Source organism: Hyla sarda, chromosome 8 (genome assembly GCF_029499605.1).
Source record: "Hyla sarda isolate aHylSar1 chromosome 8, aHylSar1.hap1, whole genome shotgun sequence".
NCBI classification, from domain to species: Eukaryota; Metazoa; Chordata; class Amphibia; order Anura; family Hylidae; genus Hyla; species Hyla sarda.
Genome location: NC_079196.1, coordinates 142,208,252 through 142,221,306, shown reverse-complemented (window position 1 = coordinate 142,221,306; position 13,055 = coordinate 142,208,252). Strand labels below are relative to the sequence as shown.

General features: G+C 43.9%; 1 protein-coding gene across 2 annotated transcripts in view; it reads right to left on the bottom strand.

Moving 5' to 3' along the window:
- PFKL (phosphofructokinase, liver type) overlaps positions 1-13,055 on the bottom strand; it is a 254,617-nt gene that overhangs the window by 231,493 nt on the left and 10,069 nt on the right. For both annotated transcript variants that reach the window (XM_056533478.1, XM_056533479.1), the window contains exons 2-3: positions 6,652-6,725; positions 2,414-2,491 (exon numbers count right to left, since the gene is read on the bottom strand). In XM_056533478.1, the coding sequence (XP_056389453.1) occupies positions 2,414-2,491; positions 6,652-6,725 (152 nt within the window). The remainder of the gene's footprint in view (positions 1-2,413; positions 2,492-6,651; positions 6,726-13,055) is intronic.

Genomic DNA, 13,055 nt, shown 5'->3' with positions numbered 1-13,055 from the left:
CTCTATCCCCTTTATTGGGCCCGATGACTTTCTCTAAATATGTCTGGGGTTATTGTTCTGTGAAATATAAGCTATTCCCTCCCTCTTCGCCTCTCCGGTCTTTTCTTTATCATCCTGATTTTCGCTCTGGCCTCTCTGCAGTCATGGTACGGGAACGGGGTTCTTGGGGCCTTTTCTGTTGGGGGCGGACGTTGTAGACCCTCTCTCTCACTTTTCTTCTCGCAATTGCAATCTCGCTGGGATATACCCTTGTCTGAACGCTTTCATTATTTGCAGCTGCAACATTTTCTGTCCCCTACCACTGGCTCCTCTGTGATTTCTATGCCTACTGGATTTGAGAGGTTGTGCCGTGGTGGGCCTCAGACGGGGTCCTTCTCTCCGATATTTACTCTTTGGTTCTTCAACCTCCTGAGGGTATCCTGGTGTCACACCGTTATATGGGTCGTTGGGAAGATGCTCTAAATACCACCATTACATTCCCTCAATGGCGGGTTATTTGGGAAAGGGCCTCTAAGGTACCTATTTGTACGGCCTATAGGGAAACCCAATACAAACTCCTTTGGGGTTGATATACTCCTGAGCTGTTAAATAGGTTGAACCCGGATATCTCCCCCCCCCCCCCCCCCAATGCTGGCGTTGTGGGGATGGATTGGTTACAGCGTCTCATATCTTTTGGTCCTGCCCCCTGATAGTGGAATACTGGCATAAGGTGCAGGGATTACTGTCTGATGTGTTGGGAGTGTCTGTCCCTCTCGACCCTCTTATATATCTTCTTCGGCTTTCTCACCCTACGCTTTCTAGGAAACTATTTAAGCTCTTCATGAATATCGTTTTAGCTGCCAAAACCCTCATTGCTAAATGCTGGAAGAGGACCCTTCCCCCTTCTGTATCTGACCTCTTATCCCGGATACAGGAGATTCGTTCCCTGGAATCTTTAATGGATTCCATGAATAACTATCCCTTCGTTTCGCTCAGTTTGGGAACCCTGGAATCGTTTTTCCAATAGGCAACCACCTTGATACTCTCTTTTCTCTTACTCTCTTTTCCTTCTCTTTCTCTTGTTTTCCTATTTGCCTCCCTGTGTGTATTGTTGACACTTTTTGTTGGTCTGTGTGTTCCCTGGTCGGTGATCCCCTACCCTACCCTCCACTCCCTCGTTTGTAGCCCTCGGGCCTTTTTCTATGCTCGCTACCGTATGTATATATGCTTATTTGTTTTCACAATGTGCTCAGATGGTTGCTTTAGTCAATTTCTATATGCTTCTCCCGGTGGCTGGTGGAGCGTTTGGGCACTTCACTAGTCCGTTCTGATTCTATCACTTGAATATACAATTACTTGTTTAACCTTGTTTGTTAACGGGCTTTTGCCCATATGATGTTTAAGCTGAGTTTCCCTTTTTTTCTGTTTTGACTTGTACGTATGAAAATTCTTCAATAAAAACTACAGTTAAAATTTTTTTTTTTTTTTAAAAAGGGTTATCCACCATAAGGTGATTTTAGTACATACCTTCCAGACAGTAATAGAGATGCTTAGAAAGGATCTGTGAGTGTCTTGGGTCTAAATGTTGTGAGACTACCATAATCTTTTAGGGAACTGGGTATTTCCTGTTGGAGTTTGTTCTCAAACTACATATCCCATAGTTCCTTGTTTGTAAGTGCAAGGTCACTTTCCTCCCTCCCACACATCAGCCACCCCACCCATTGAAACACAAATGAGTTGCATTCCAATCAAAAGACTGGTGTTTTCTAACCATTGCAAAATTATCTATTTTCCACCCTTTGTACACCTGACAAGTGATGCCATGTCTCAACACCCTGCAGCCTGGGAAAACCAGAGACTTAGGACGAAAATCATGGAACAATTCACACACAGGTAAAGACACTATATTAAGAACAACACTAACTTTACAGCCCCTGTAGCCTAGTCAAATAAAAAAATAAAAAGATTCCTGGAATACCAATTTGGCTCCAATCACTTCAATGGAACTGAGTTGCAATACCACACCAAACCTGGAGACAGACGGATAGCAATTTTTAAAGAAATTAGCTCTGTTTTTCTATTCCTGGATGACCCCTTTAAGGCTAAAATGGGCTGAGTCCTTCAGAGGATAAAACTACTCAAAATGATGACAAAGTGAATGACAGTATCTGGAGGAGGAAAAAAAGAAAATGAAGCTACAGATGGCAAATTCCGATATCTTCTATCACTACTCCTTAGCCACAACTGTCTCTGGGTTCTCTACAGAGCATTGCTACACTCATGTAGGTGCCAAAAAAGACATTGAGATGGATTGTTTAAATTAGTTCTTTAATTGAACACATTAAATAATTTAATATGCCACATACAGATTGAAAGGTTCAACAACCATGGACATACTGAAATAAACAATTTATGCTTTGTTTATTGAACTTACCAACTGGATTATGTTTGACACACTTAGCCAATTTGCTGGTTTGATGCAATCACCACCTTCAACCAAGCCTTCATATCCCTACAAAGAGAATAAAAACCTAATGCAGAATATCAACAATTTAATTTGAAACTGAGAAACTGAGACATGACAGCATGGTCATATACGGGGCACCTTACTTTAAAACCCAACATGACCAACCTTTTATTACTATGTGCATTTGTACATACTAAACTACTCTGATAATTTCAATTTAAAAAATAAAATATTGTGCTGCAATATAAACCACTTCCTTATGCATTATGTAACAACTGTAAATGTCATAGTTTTCTATGTTTTGAGTGATAAGCAATCCAGAAATACAACTAAATGAATGCAGTCTACAGTCTAAGGGTACATTCAGATGGACAGATCCACAGCGTATTTTACGCTGCGGATCCGCCCATGATGGACCCCTAGTTGGTGCCTCAGATGTGCCTGCTCGGATCGGCAATAACACACTGCACGATGTGCAAGTCGCCGCTCATGCGCAGTGTACTAGCACACATCGCAGCCGCTCCCCCTGCTCCCTGAGCTAGGCAGAAAGCAGCCGTGACGAGTGCGAGTATACTGCAAACGCGAGTGGCGACTAGCACATCGCAGTGTGTCTGCTCGTAGTGGCGTATTGCCGCACCGAGCAGGCACATCTGACGCACCCTGTAGGGAGTCCAGCTTCCGCAGATCCGCAGCATTAAATAAGCTGTGGATCTGTCCGTCTGAATGTACCCTTAACCTGTATCACAGTCCATATGGTAAACCCATCCTCCAGCACATTCTGCAACAAATCACTATAGACTAGAATAGTCCATACTAGGGATAGACCCATATGGTTTTTTTAGGACCGATCCCGATAATCGGTGGAGGTTACGGTCGATAGCCGATAACTTATACCTATATTCCGGTATAAGTTATCGGCTATTTATCCCCCCCTCGACACCGCTGCAGATCATTGATTTAAAGCAGGCGTTTAAATCAATGCACTGCAGTGGCTTTTGCAGTGCCATAGTCCGCCACCACCCCCCGCTTCTCTCCCCCTACCTGTCAGGGTGGTCCGGGCCATACATCCTTCCTTCCTTCCTGTAGTGTCCGGCGGCATTCCGGTTGGAGGGTGAACCGGTCCGGGCGGTCCTTCTCCGGGGGTCCTCTTCTCCACTCCAGGCAGGCTCCGGCCTAGTACGATGCATAGACGCCGCTGCACAGTGACGCCCGTGCGCAGCGAAACACCTGACGTCACGGCGTAGCAGCGTCTATGCAGCGTACTAGGCCGGAGCCTGCCCGGAGTGGAGAGGACCCCCGGAGAAGGACAGCCCGGACCGGTTCACCCTCCAACCGGAATGCCGCTGGACACTACAGGAAGGAAGGAAGGATAGATGGCCCGGACCACCCCCCATTACGGGTAAGTTAAATATTTTTTTTATTGACTCAGAGGGTGGGGGAGGGGCCCGAGTGGTATAGCGGTATGGGCAAAAATCCATACCGGTATACCGCCCAGCACTACGGTGGGGGGGTGCGACGCGGTGCGGTTGGTCGGGGGGGCAGGGACGGTCGCGGTGCGGTGGGTGCATTATCGGCTTATCGGCAAGGTAATTGCCGATAGCGATAATGCCCAAAATCGTGATTATCGGCCGATATCGGCCATACCGATAATCGGTCGATCCCTAGTCCATACTGATTGGCTTCATAATTAACTCTTATCCTATTTGGATTGGGGTTTTTATACATGGCATAGCAAACACATATGCAGATATTAAACCACTGTGATCCCTAGAATTTGACTCTGTGGCACACTAAAGGAAACAGAAAAAAAACTAATAAAAATAAAGTGTAAATAAAAACAAACATGTGGTATCGCCACCTGTGGAAATGGTCTGAACTATAAAAATATATAGTTAAATAAACCACAGGGACGGTCAATGACGTACATGCAAAAAAATTCCGAAATCCCAAATAGCGTATTTTTGATCATGGAAAAATGAATAAAAAGCGGTCAAAAAGTCCAATCAATACCAAAATGGTACAACTAAAAACTTTAGATCACGGCGCAAAAAATTAGCCCCCATACCACCACGTACGTGGAAAAATAAAAAAAGTTATAGGGGTCAGAAGATGACAATTTTAAAACATATACATTTTCCTGCATGTAGTTATGATTGTTTCCAGAAGTACGACAAAATCAAACCTATAAAAGTAGGGTATCATTTTAATCGTATGGACCTACAGAATAAAGAGAATGTGTCATTTTTACTGAAAAATTTACTATATAGAAACGGAAGCCCCCAAATGTCACAAAATTGTGTTTTTTCTTCAATTTTGTCGCACAATGATTTCTTTTTCCGTTTCGTCGTAGATTTGAGTAAAATTACCGATGTCATTACAAAATAAAATTGGTGGCGCAAAAAAAGAAAAAAACATATGGATTTTTAGGTGCAATATTTAAAGCGTTATGATATTTTAAAAGGTAAGGAGGAAAAAATGAAAGTGCAGAAACGGAAAAAAAAAAACTGGTCCTTAAGGGGTTAAAACACTGGGAACCCAGATGGAAAACTCTGTCTGTTTTGGTTCACTGATTTTATGTGGAAGTTCTAGCTGTTATGGAGGTAACATGACTATTGAAGGGAATCACTCATCAGCGTCACCCACACTAACCTGATTAAGCACTGATTAAAATAATACTAACTACGAGCCGATCTGTTCTTTCGTTCGCTTCTTTTCCTCCTTTTTCCGTTAACAGGCGCTCACAGGCTTCCACAAGCACACTGAAGTCACAGCTGCTGGTTATTCTGTCTGGCTAATAAATATTCAAGATCCTCCGTCTGCCTGCTTGCTCCATTCTGCTTACATCTGCACATACGCCGCTGCTTCAGAGCTGCAGCCATTTTGGAGCCTGTGTAAGGCTGGGTTCACACCATGTTTTTGCAATACAGTTCCTGTATCAGGTTTTTGATAAAAAAAAAAAACGATTCCTCAAAACCTGACTAAACTGTATCAAAATGTGTGTACAAAGTTTTATCTGTATATGGTTGAAAACTATACGGTTTGAAAAATGATGTCCGCTTGCATCAGTTTTTTAAGAAAGAAACGTACACGTTTTAAACTTTTCACTCCATTATGAATAAAGTTTTACTAGTTTGAAAAAAAAAAAAACTGAGCAAAGCCAAAAACTGTATGGTGAATACCGGATGGAACCGTACACACATACGGTTCTGTACGGTTCCCACTGACTCCCATGTTTAAAAGACGCACACAGTTTAATACAGTTTTCACCCGGACCAAAAACAGTGGTAGGCCACAGTTTTCTGTCCGGAAAAAAAAAAAAAAAAAGTAAAAAACTGAGACAATTCCGAAATCCCAAAGAGCATATTTTTGATCATGGAAAAATTATTCATGGTGCGTATCGTATGGTGCATATGGTTTTAAAAACGGAGACTACTGTATACATTATGGTGCATATGGTTTCGAATGGGAAGTCTATGGGCACGGTTTTCTGTACGGTTGCATACTTTTTTTTTTTTTTTTTATGAAACCATATGCCGAAACCGTAAAGTAAAATCGTGGTGTGAACACACCCTGAGCAGGCAATGGAAGGGTTATGGATATTTATTTGCCAGGCAGAGTGAGGAACCAGCAGCCGTAACATCAATGTGCTTGTGAAAGCCTGTGAGTGCTTCATGTGCACCAAGATGCTGATTTACAAAATTGGAAAAAGAGGGATAACAGGCAAACAGAAGAACAAATCGGCTCATGGTAAGTATCAGTTTAATCAGTGCCACCCGCAATACAAGTCTGGCTGTATTACATTTGTATGGGAGCACTCTGTCTGTATTACATTTTTCGGGATGTGACGCAGAAGCGGATATAAAGTGTTAAAAAGTGGAAGATTAAGATTTTTTATTTTTTTATTTATTTTTTTAACAAAAGAAAAAACAACAGTAGCTTAATATTTAAAAAAAAAAAAAAAAAAAAAAAACACCAAACATAGGGCTCTGACACGGAGTTATTTTTTTAGCACATGGTGTAAAGACTAAACTTTCCATAATGTACATATTCAGTACGAGCTATGGAAAGACACTTGTGCCAAAAGATTTCAGCTCTAAAGCTACTACAACTTTAAAACACAGCTGTGAAATTCTATACATGCTGTAATTCAGGCTTAGTACAAGTAAGGCATAATAAATTGATTGCATATAGAAACTGTCAAATACCTCATATATGTGAAAAACTTTAGCTCCAACGTAAATACCCATCCGAGTTACAGCGCGGACTGCAGCATTCATTCCTGTATAATAAAAAAAAAGGCAATCAAAACCTGTCTAGAGGAAATGTTGCTGTTGCCCATAGCAACCAATCAGATCGCTTCTTTCTTTTTGCAGAGGCCTTGTTAAAAATGAAAAAAAGTGAGCTGTCCTCTGGACAGGTTTTGATAAATCTCCCCCATAATGTTTACCATTTTCTAAGGTAAAAAGTGCATTTATGAAGTGAGTTCTCCCCTGGATCTGGAAAACAAATGCAATACTGATGACATAAGTATGTAGACATAAGCAAGCAGAAGGTACAGCTCACCAGGTATTTGGTCCATATATCCTAGAGCTGGGCAGTAAGACCAAATATGTGTATCACTGTATTTTTGTAACTTAGGGCTGTTTCACGGTATATAACGGTATTTCTTTCATCCCCCCCAAATCATCTTACCTGCCAGCACTGTTCTGCTCCCCCCCACCAAATCATGTTACCCGCCAGTGCTGTTCTGCTCCCCCCAATTAATGATAAGCCCAGCGGGGTACTACCGACATATGTCATCCGCAAGCACTGCCCCCCTCCTCTTTGTTGGGGGCCGCCAGCGATGGAACTCTAAACTGTATGCCAGTGGTCTCTAACCTGCGGACCTCCAGATATTGCAAAACTACAACTCCCAGCATGCCCGGACAGCCAACGGCTGTCCGGGCATGCTGGGAGTTGTAGATTTGCAACAGCTGGAGGTCCGCAGGTTTGAGACCACTGCTGTACGCTGTATCCCTATGCCTGGGCTGCAAAAGATAAAGAAAATAAACTTTAACTTACCTATGTCGGACTTACGCTGGGGTCGGGAACGTCGGACAGCCGTCAGCCTATCACCGGCCGGAGAGATGTCCCACCCGGCCAGTGATAGGTTAAACGCACTGTCATGTAAGAAGCCGGCCAGAGCTCCTTACATGACAGTGGGCTCAGCCTATCACTGGCCGGGTGGGACATCGCTCCGGCCGGTGATAGGCTGACGGCTGTCCAACGTTCCCGACCCCAGCGTAAGTCCGACATAGGTAAGTTAAAGTTTATTTTCTTTATCTTTTGCAGCCCAGGCATAGGGATACAGCGTACAGCAGTGGTCTCAAACCTGCGGACCTCCAGCTGTTGCAAAACTACATCTCCCAGCATGCCCGGAATTTTGGTATGAACCGGTATACCGCCCAGCCCTAATATATCCTATAGCTTTTTCATTCAATGTTAAAATGGGGTGGTGCACGGACACCATATGAATGAGTGTCTATAAAGCATCCAAGACATACATGTGTTCACATTTTGGGTGTATGACCACAAAAGGGGCATAAGTAAAAGTAGCAGACACTTTGCATTTTAAGAGTGCATTTATTTTAAAGGACTATGTGAAAAGACTCAAAGAATAACATTGGTTTCAGCCTTTAAGGCTGCGTCCACATATGGCCATTGCATCAGGATCAGTTTTGGGCTTCAACTGACCACAACAAATGCACCAGTTGTCATCAGGCTCTTTGCTCCCTTATCGGCTGAAAAGTTTTAGAGCTGGACAGGGAAATGCTGAGGAGGTCATAGCTGGGTTTGCATAATGCTGGCTATTGGCAATGGAGACTAATACTATGGGTATCACCGGAACCAAACTGCGGATCCGAATAGGTGATACCTTGTTGAAATCCGGTTCATCTGCACTATAGCCGTGTGTTGGGTTTATTGCAGGTGAACCAGCTGTAAGTTTCTCTTTAAGTACAGTTGATTTTTTTTTTCTTTAATCTTCTGACATTTAAAAGAGCATCGGTAGGGCCATTACAGTCAGGGGATAAAGGGGTACTCTGGTTTAAAACTATTTTTATTGAATCAACTAGTGCCAGAAAGTTAAATAGATTTGTAAATTACTTCTATTTAAAAATCTTAATCCATCCAGTACTTATCAGCTGCTGTATACTCAGGGATGTGGAATGCCTATCTCAAGACGCCCGGGACATGCAGTTCCGGGCAGGTGAATTTTTCCAGCCCTTAGCCCGTCTTCGGGCAAGCAGGGCCGGACCTTACAAGCGCAGCGGCGCTCAGCAGTCTGTATGGAGCGGGCTCCCGACTCCTGCCTGCTCCGTACTCTGCAGTCCCAGGCTGTTCTCAGTAGCCGGAGGGCTGCCAGTTATAGCCAGCCTGCGGCGATCTATTAACCCTTTAGATCGCCACTGTCAAAGCTGACAGCGGCATCTAAAGGGAACTGTGAATGCTCCCTGGTGGGCTAGAAAGTTATAAAGCAATTAAAAAGTCAGATCAATACCAAAATGGTACCGATACAAAAAACTGATTATGACGCCAAAAATTAGCCCTCATACAGCCTGGTATGTGAATTTTTATTTTTAAGCTACAGGGGTCAAAAAAATGGCAATTAAAAAATTTTGAAAAAGTTCAGAATTTTAAAAAATGTTTTTAAAACATAACGGAAACTATACAAATCTGGTATCGCTGTAATCAGACCGGCCTAAAGTATCAAACTAACATGTTAGCTCCACCACAAAGTAAATGGTGTAGAAAAGAAAAACCACCAAATTTGCTAAATTATCTTTTACTATTTCAATTCCACCGATTATATATATATATATATATATATATATATATATATATATATATATATATATATATATATATATAAAAATATATATATACACACACACACATGCCCACACCCACACAAAGTCCAGGGTGAGCAGCACCTCAGTATAGGAAAGTCAGTCCGGCGCAGGCAACAGTAAAGGCCCAGGTCCGGGGCCCACAGTGATCCACAAGAAAATATGGTTGCAGCACACAGAAGTAGTTATTCAAGGTGGCTTTATTCCAATTTGCTACGTTTCAGCCGCCCATGCAGCCTTTCTCAAGCATAAGGATAGGGGATAAGTTTCAGATCGTGGGGGGTCCCCCAACGATCTCCCGTACGGGGCCACGGCTCTCTGCATAGAGAGCGCGTGTCGACCACTGCACGAGGCGGCGGCTGACACGCGCCCTCCATTTACTGCAATGGGAGAGCCGAAGCGATGCCTTCGGCAATTTCTGACTCTCCCATAGAAGTGTATGGAGGGGGCGTGTCGGCCGCTGCTTTGTGCGGTGGTCAACACGCCCTCTCTAACCAGAGAGCCGGGGCCCCATACGGGAGATCGCGGGAGGGTCCCAGCGGTCGGACCCCCCGCGGTCTGAAACTTATCCCCTATTCTTAGGATAGGGGATACATTTTTCAATCCCGTAGTTCTCCTTCAAAAGGCACATTACACTTAGAATACATAACTACACATAACCTGTAAATACTATAGGGTTTGCTGCAGGAGAGCCCCAAGGACACGCAGGGACTCTGCCTGACAGGGCATAAGTACAGTACGGCAACATCCTGTACTGGGAGATTACATCAGGAGCTGTCTGTCTCAGGAACTGTCCAGAGTAGGAGCAAATCCCCATAGCAAACCTATGCTGCTCTAGACAGTTCCTGAGACAGACAGAGGTGTCAGCAGAGAGTACTGTTGTCAGACAGAAAACAACGGCTCAACTTCAGCAGCTGATAAGTACTCGTAAGATTAAGATTTTTAATAGTCATTATAAAAGTCATTTACAAATCTGTTTAACTTTCTGGAGCCAGGACCAGTACTTTAAGTACCCCTTAAAAGCCCTTAAGGACTCAGGCATACCTGTACGTCCTGAGTCCGCTCCCTTTCTATAACGCGGGGCCACGCGCTATTAACCCTTTAGACGCGGCGTTCAAAGTTGAACGCCGCGTCTAAAGTGAAAAAAGTCAGACGATGCTGGTTAGCTCAGGGGGCTGTTCGGGATTGATCAATGTAAAAGATCATTGTGTGTTTATAGCCACCTATGGGAGCTATAAAACAGCAAAATAAATAAATAAATAAATAAAAAATAAGTGAAGATTATTTAACTCTTCCCTAATAAAAGTTTGAATCACCCCCTTTTCCCATTTAAAAAAAAATGAAATAAAAAATAAATAAATAAATAAAAAAAAAACATTGTAAATAAAAATAAAACATGTGGCATTGCCACGTGTGGAAATGTCCGAATTATAACAATATATCGTTAATTAAACTGCACGGTCAATGGCGTGCGCGAAAAAAAATTCCAAAGTCCAAAATAGCGTATTTTTGGTAACTTTTTATATCATGAAAAAAAAATTAAAAAAAAAGAATAAAAAGCAATCAAAAAGTCCAATCAATACAAAAATGGTACAGCTAAAAACGTCAGATCACGGTGCAAAAAAATAGCCCTCATACCACCCCATACGTGGGGAGAAAAAAAAGTTATAGGGGTCAGAAGAGTACAACTTTAAACGTATAAAATTTTCCTGCATTTAGTTATGATTTTTTCCAGAAGTACGACAAAATCAAACCTATATAAGAAGGGTATCATTTTATTCGTATGGGCCTACAGTATATAGATAAGGTGTCAATTTTACTGAAAAATTTACTGCGTAGAAACGGAAGGCCCCAAAATTTACAAAATTGCGTTTTTCTTCAATTTTGTCGCACAATGTTTTTGTTTTTTTTTCATTTCACCGTAGATTTTTGGGTAAAATGAGTGATGTCATTACAAAGTAGAATTGGTGGCGCAAAAAATAAGCCATCATATGGATTTTTAGGTGCAAAATTTAACCTGTTCAGGACCCAGGACGTAATTTTACAGAGATCGGAAGCGGATGCCTGCTGAAATGCTTCAGCAGGCATCCAGGGCAAACGCCGAGAGGGGCCATGTAGGCCCCCATGTCGGTGATCGCCGCAAATCGCAAGGGAAATCGCCCTTGCGATCTGCGGCGATACCGGGCTGATCGGGTCTCTGGGACCCGACCGCCCGGTAATTTTGCATGATCCCGGCTGTCACAGACAGCCAGGACCATGCTGGAGCCTAGGAGCGAGGTGGCAAGCCTGCCACCTCCTCCGATCCCCTGCGATCCGTTGGTTAGTTTACCGACCAATCGCAGTGGGGGGGCGGTTACTTCCTCCCGTCCTGCCCGGCCCCTGAAAGTCCAAAGAGGACGGGAGGAACACCAGAGGACGCGGCGGGGGACGGGGGAGTGCTGGGGACCGGCCCCAGTACTTACCTCGTCCCTGAAGACCCGGATCCCGGCGATGAAGATGGCGGCGGCGACAGGTGAGTAGATCTTCAGCCGCGGTCGGGCCCTTTACAGCAATGCACGTCGCCGTAAAGCGACATGCATTGCTGTAATGGTACCCTGTACACTACAACTCCCAGCATGCCCAGACAGCCCTTGGCGTCTGGGCATGCTGGGAGTTGCAGTTTTGCAACATCTGGAGGTCCACAGTTTTTGGACCACTGTGCCCTTCCAGATGTTGCAAAACTACACATCCTCAGCATGCCCTTACTGTCCAGGCATGCTGGGAGTTGTAGTTATGCAACATCTGGCCCTTCAGATGTTGCAGAACTACAACTCCCAGCATGCCTGGACAGTAAGGGCATACTGGGAGTTGTAGTTTTGCAACATCTGGCCCTTCAGATGTTGCAGAACTACAACTCCCAGCATGCCTGGACAGTAAGGGCATACTGGGAGTTGTAGTTTTGCAACATCTGGAAGGGCACAGATTGGGAACCACTGTATTAGTGGTCTGCAAACTGTAGTCCTCCAGGTGTTGCAAAACTACAACTCCAAGCATGCTGGGAGTTGTAGTTTGGCAACATCTGGCTCTAAAGATGTTGCCGAACTACTACTTCCAGCATGCCTGAGAATGTTTGGGAGTTGTGGTTTTGCAACAACTGGAGGCACACTGGTTGGGAAACATTGTCTGTTTCCTAACTCAGTGTTTCCCAACCCATGTGCCTCCAGCTGCTGCAAAACTATAACTACCAGCATGCACTGATAGACTGTGCATGCTGGGAGTTGTAGTTTTGCAACAGCTGGAGGTCCCCCCCGTGTGAATGTACAGGATACATTCACATGGGCAGGGGGCTTACAGTGATTATCAGGCTGCAAGTTTGCGATGCAGCAAATTTTGCGCGGCAGCTCAAACTCGCAGCGGGAAACTCGCTGTAATCCCCCGCCCGTGTGACTGTACCCTAAAAACACTACACTACACTAACACAAAATAAAATAAAAAGTAAAAAAACACTACATATACACATACCCCTACACAGCCCCCCTCACAGCCCCCCTCCCCTCCCCTCCCCAATGAAAATGAAAAACGTCTGGTACGCCACTGTTTCCAAAACAACAACTCCCAGTATTGCTGTTTGGGAATCACTGGCGTAGAATACCCCTATGTCCACCCCTATGCAAATCCCTAATTCAGGCCTCAAATGCGCATGGCGCTCTCAATTTGGAGCCCTGTCGTATTTCAAGGCAACA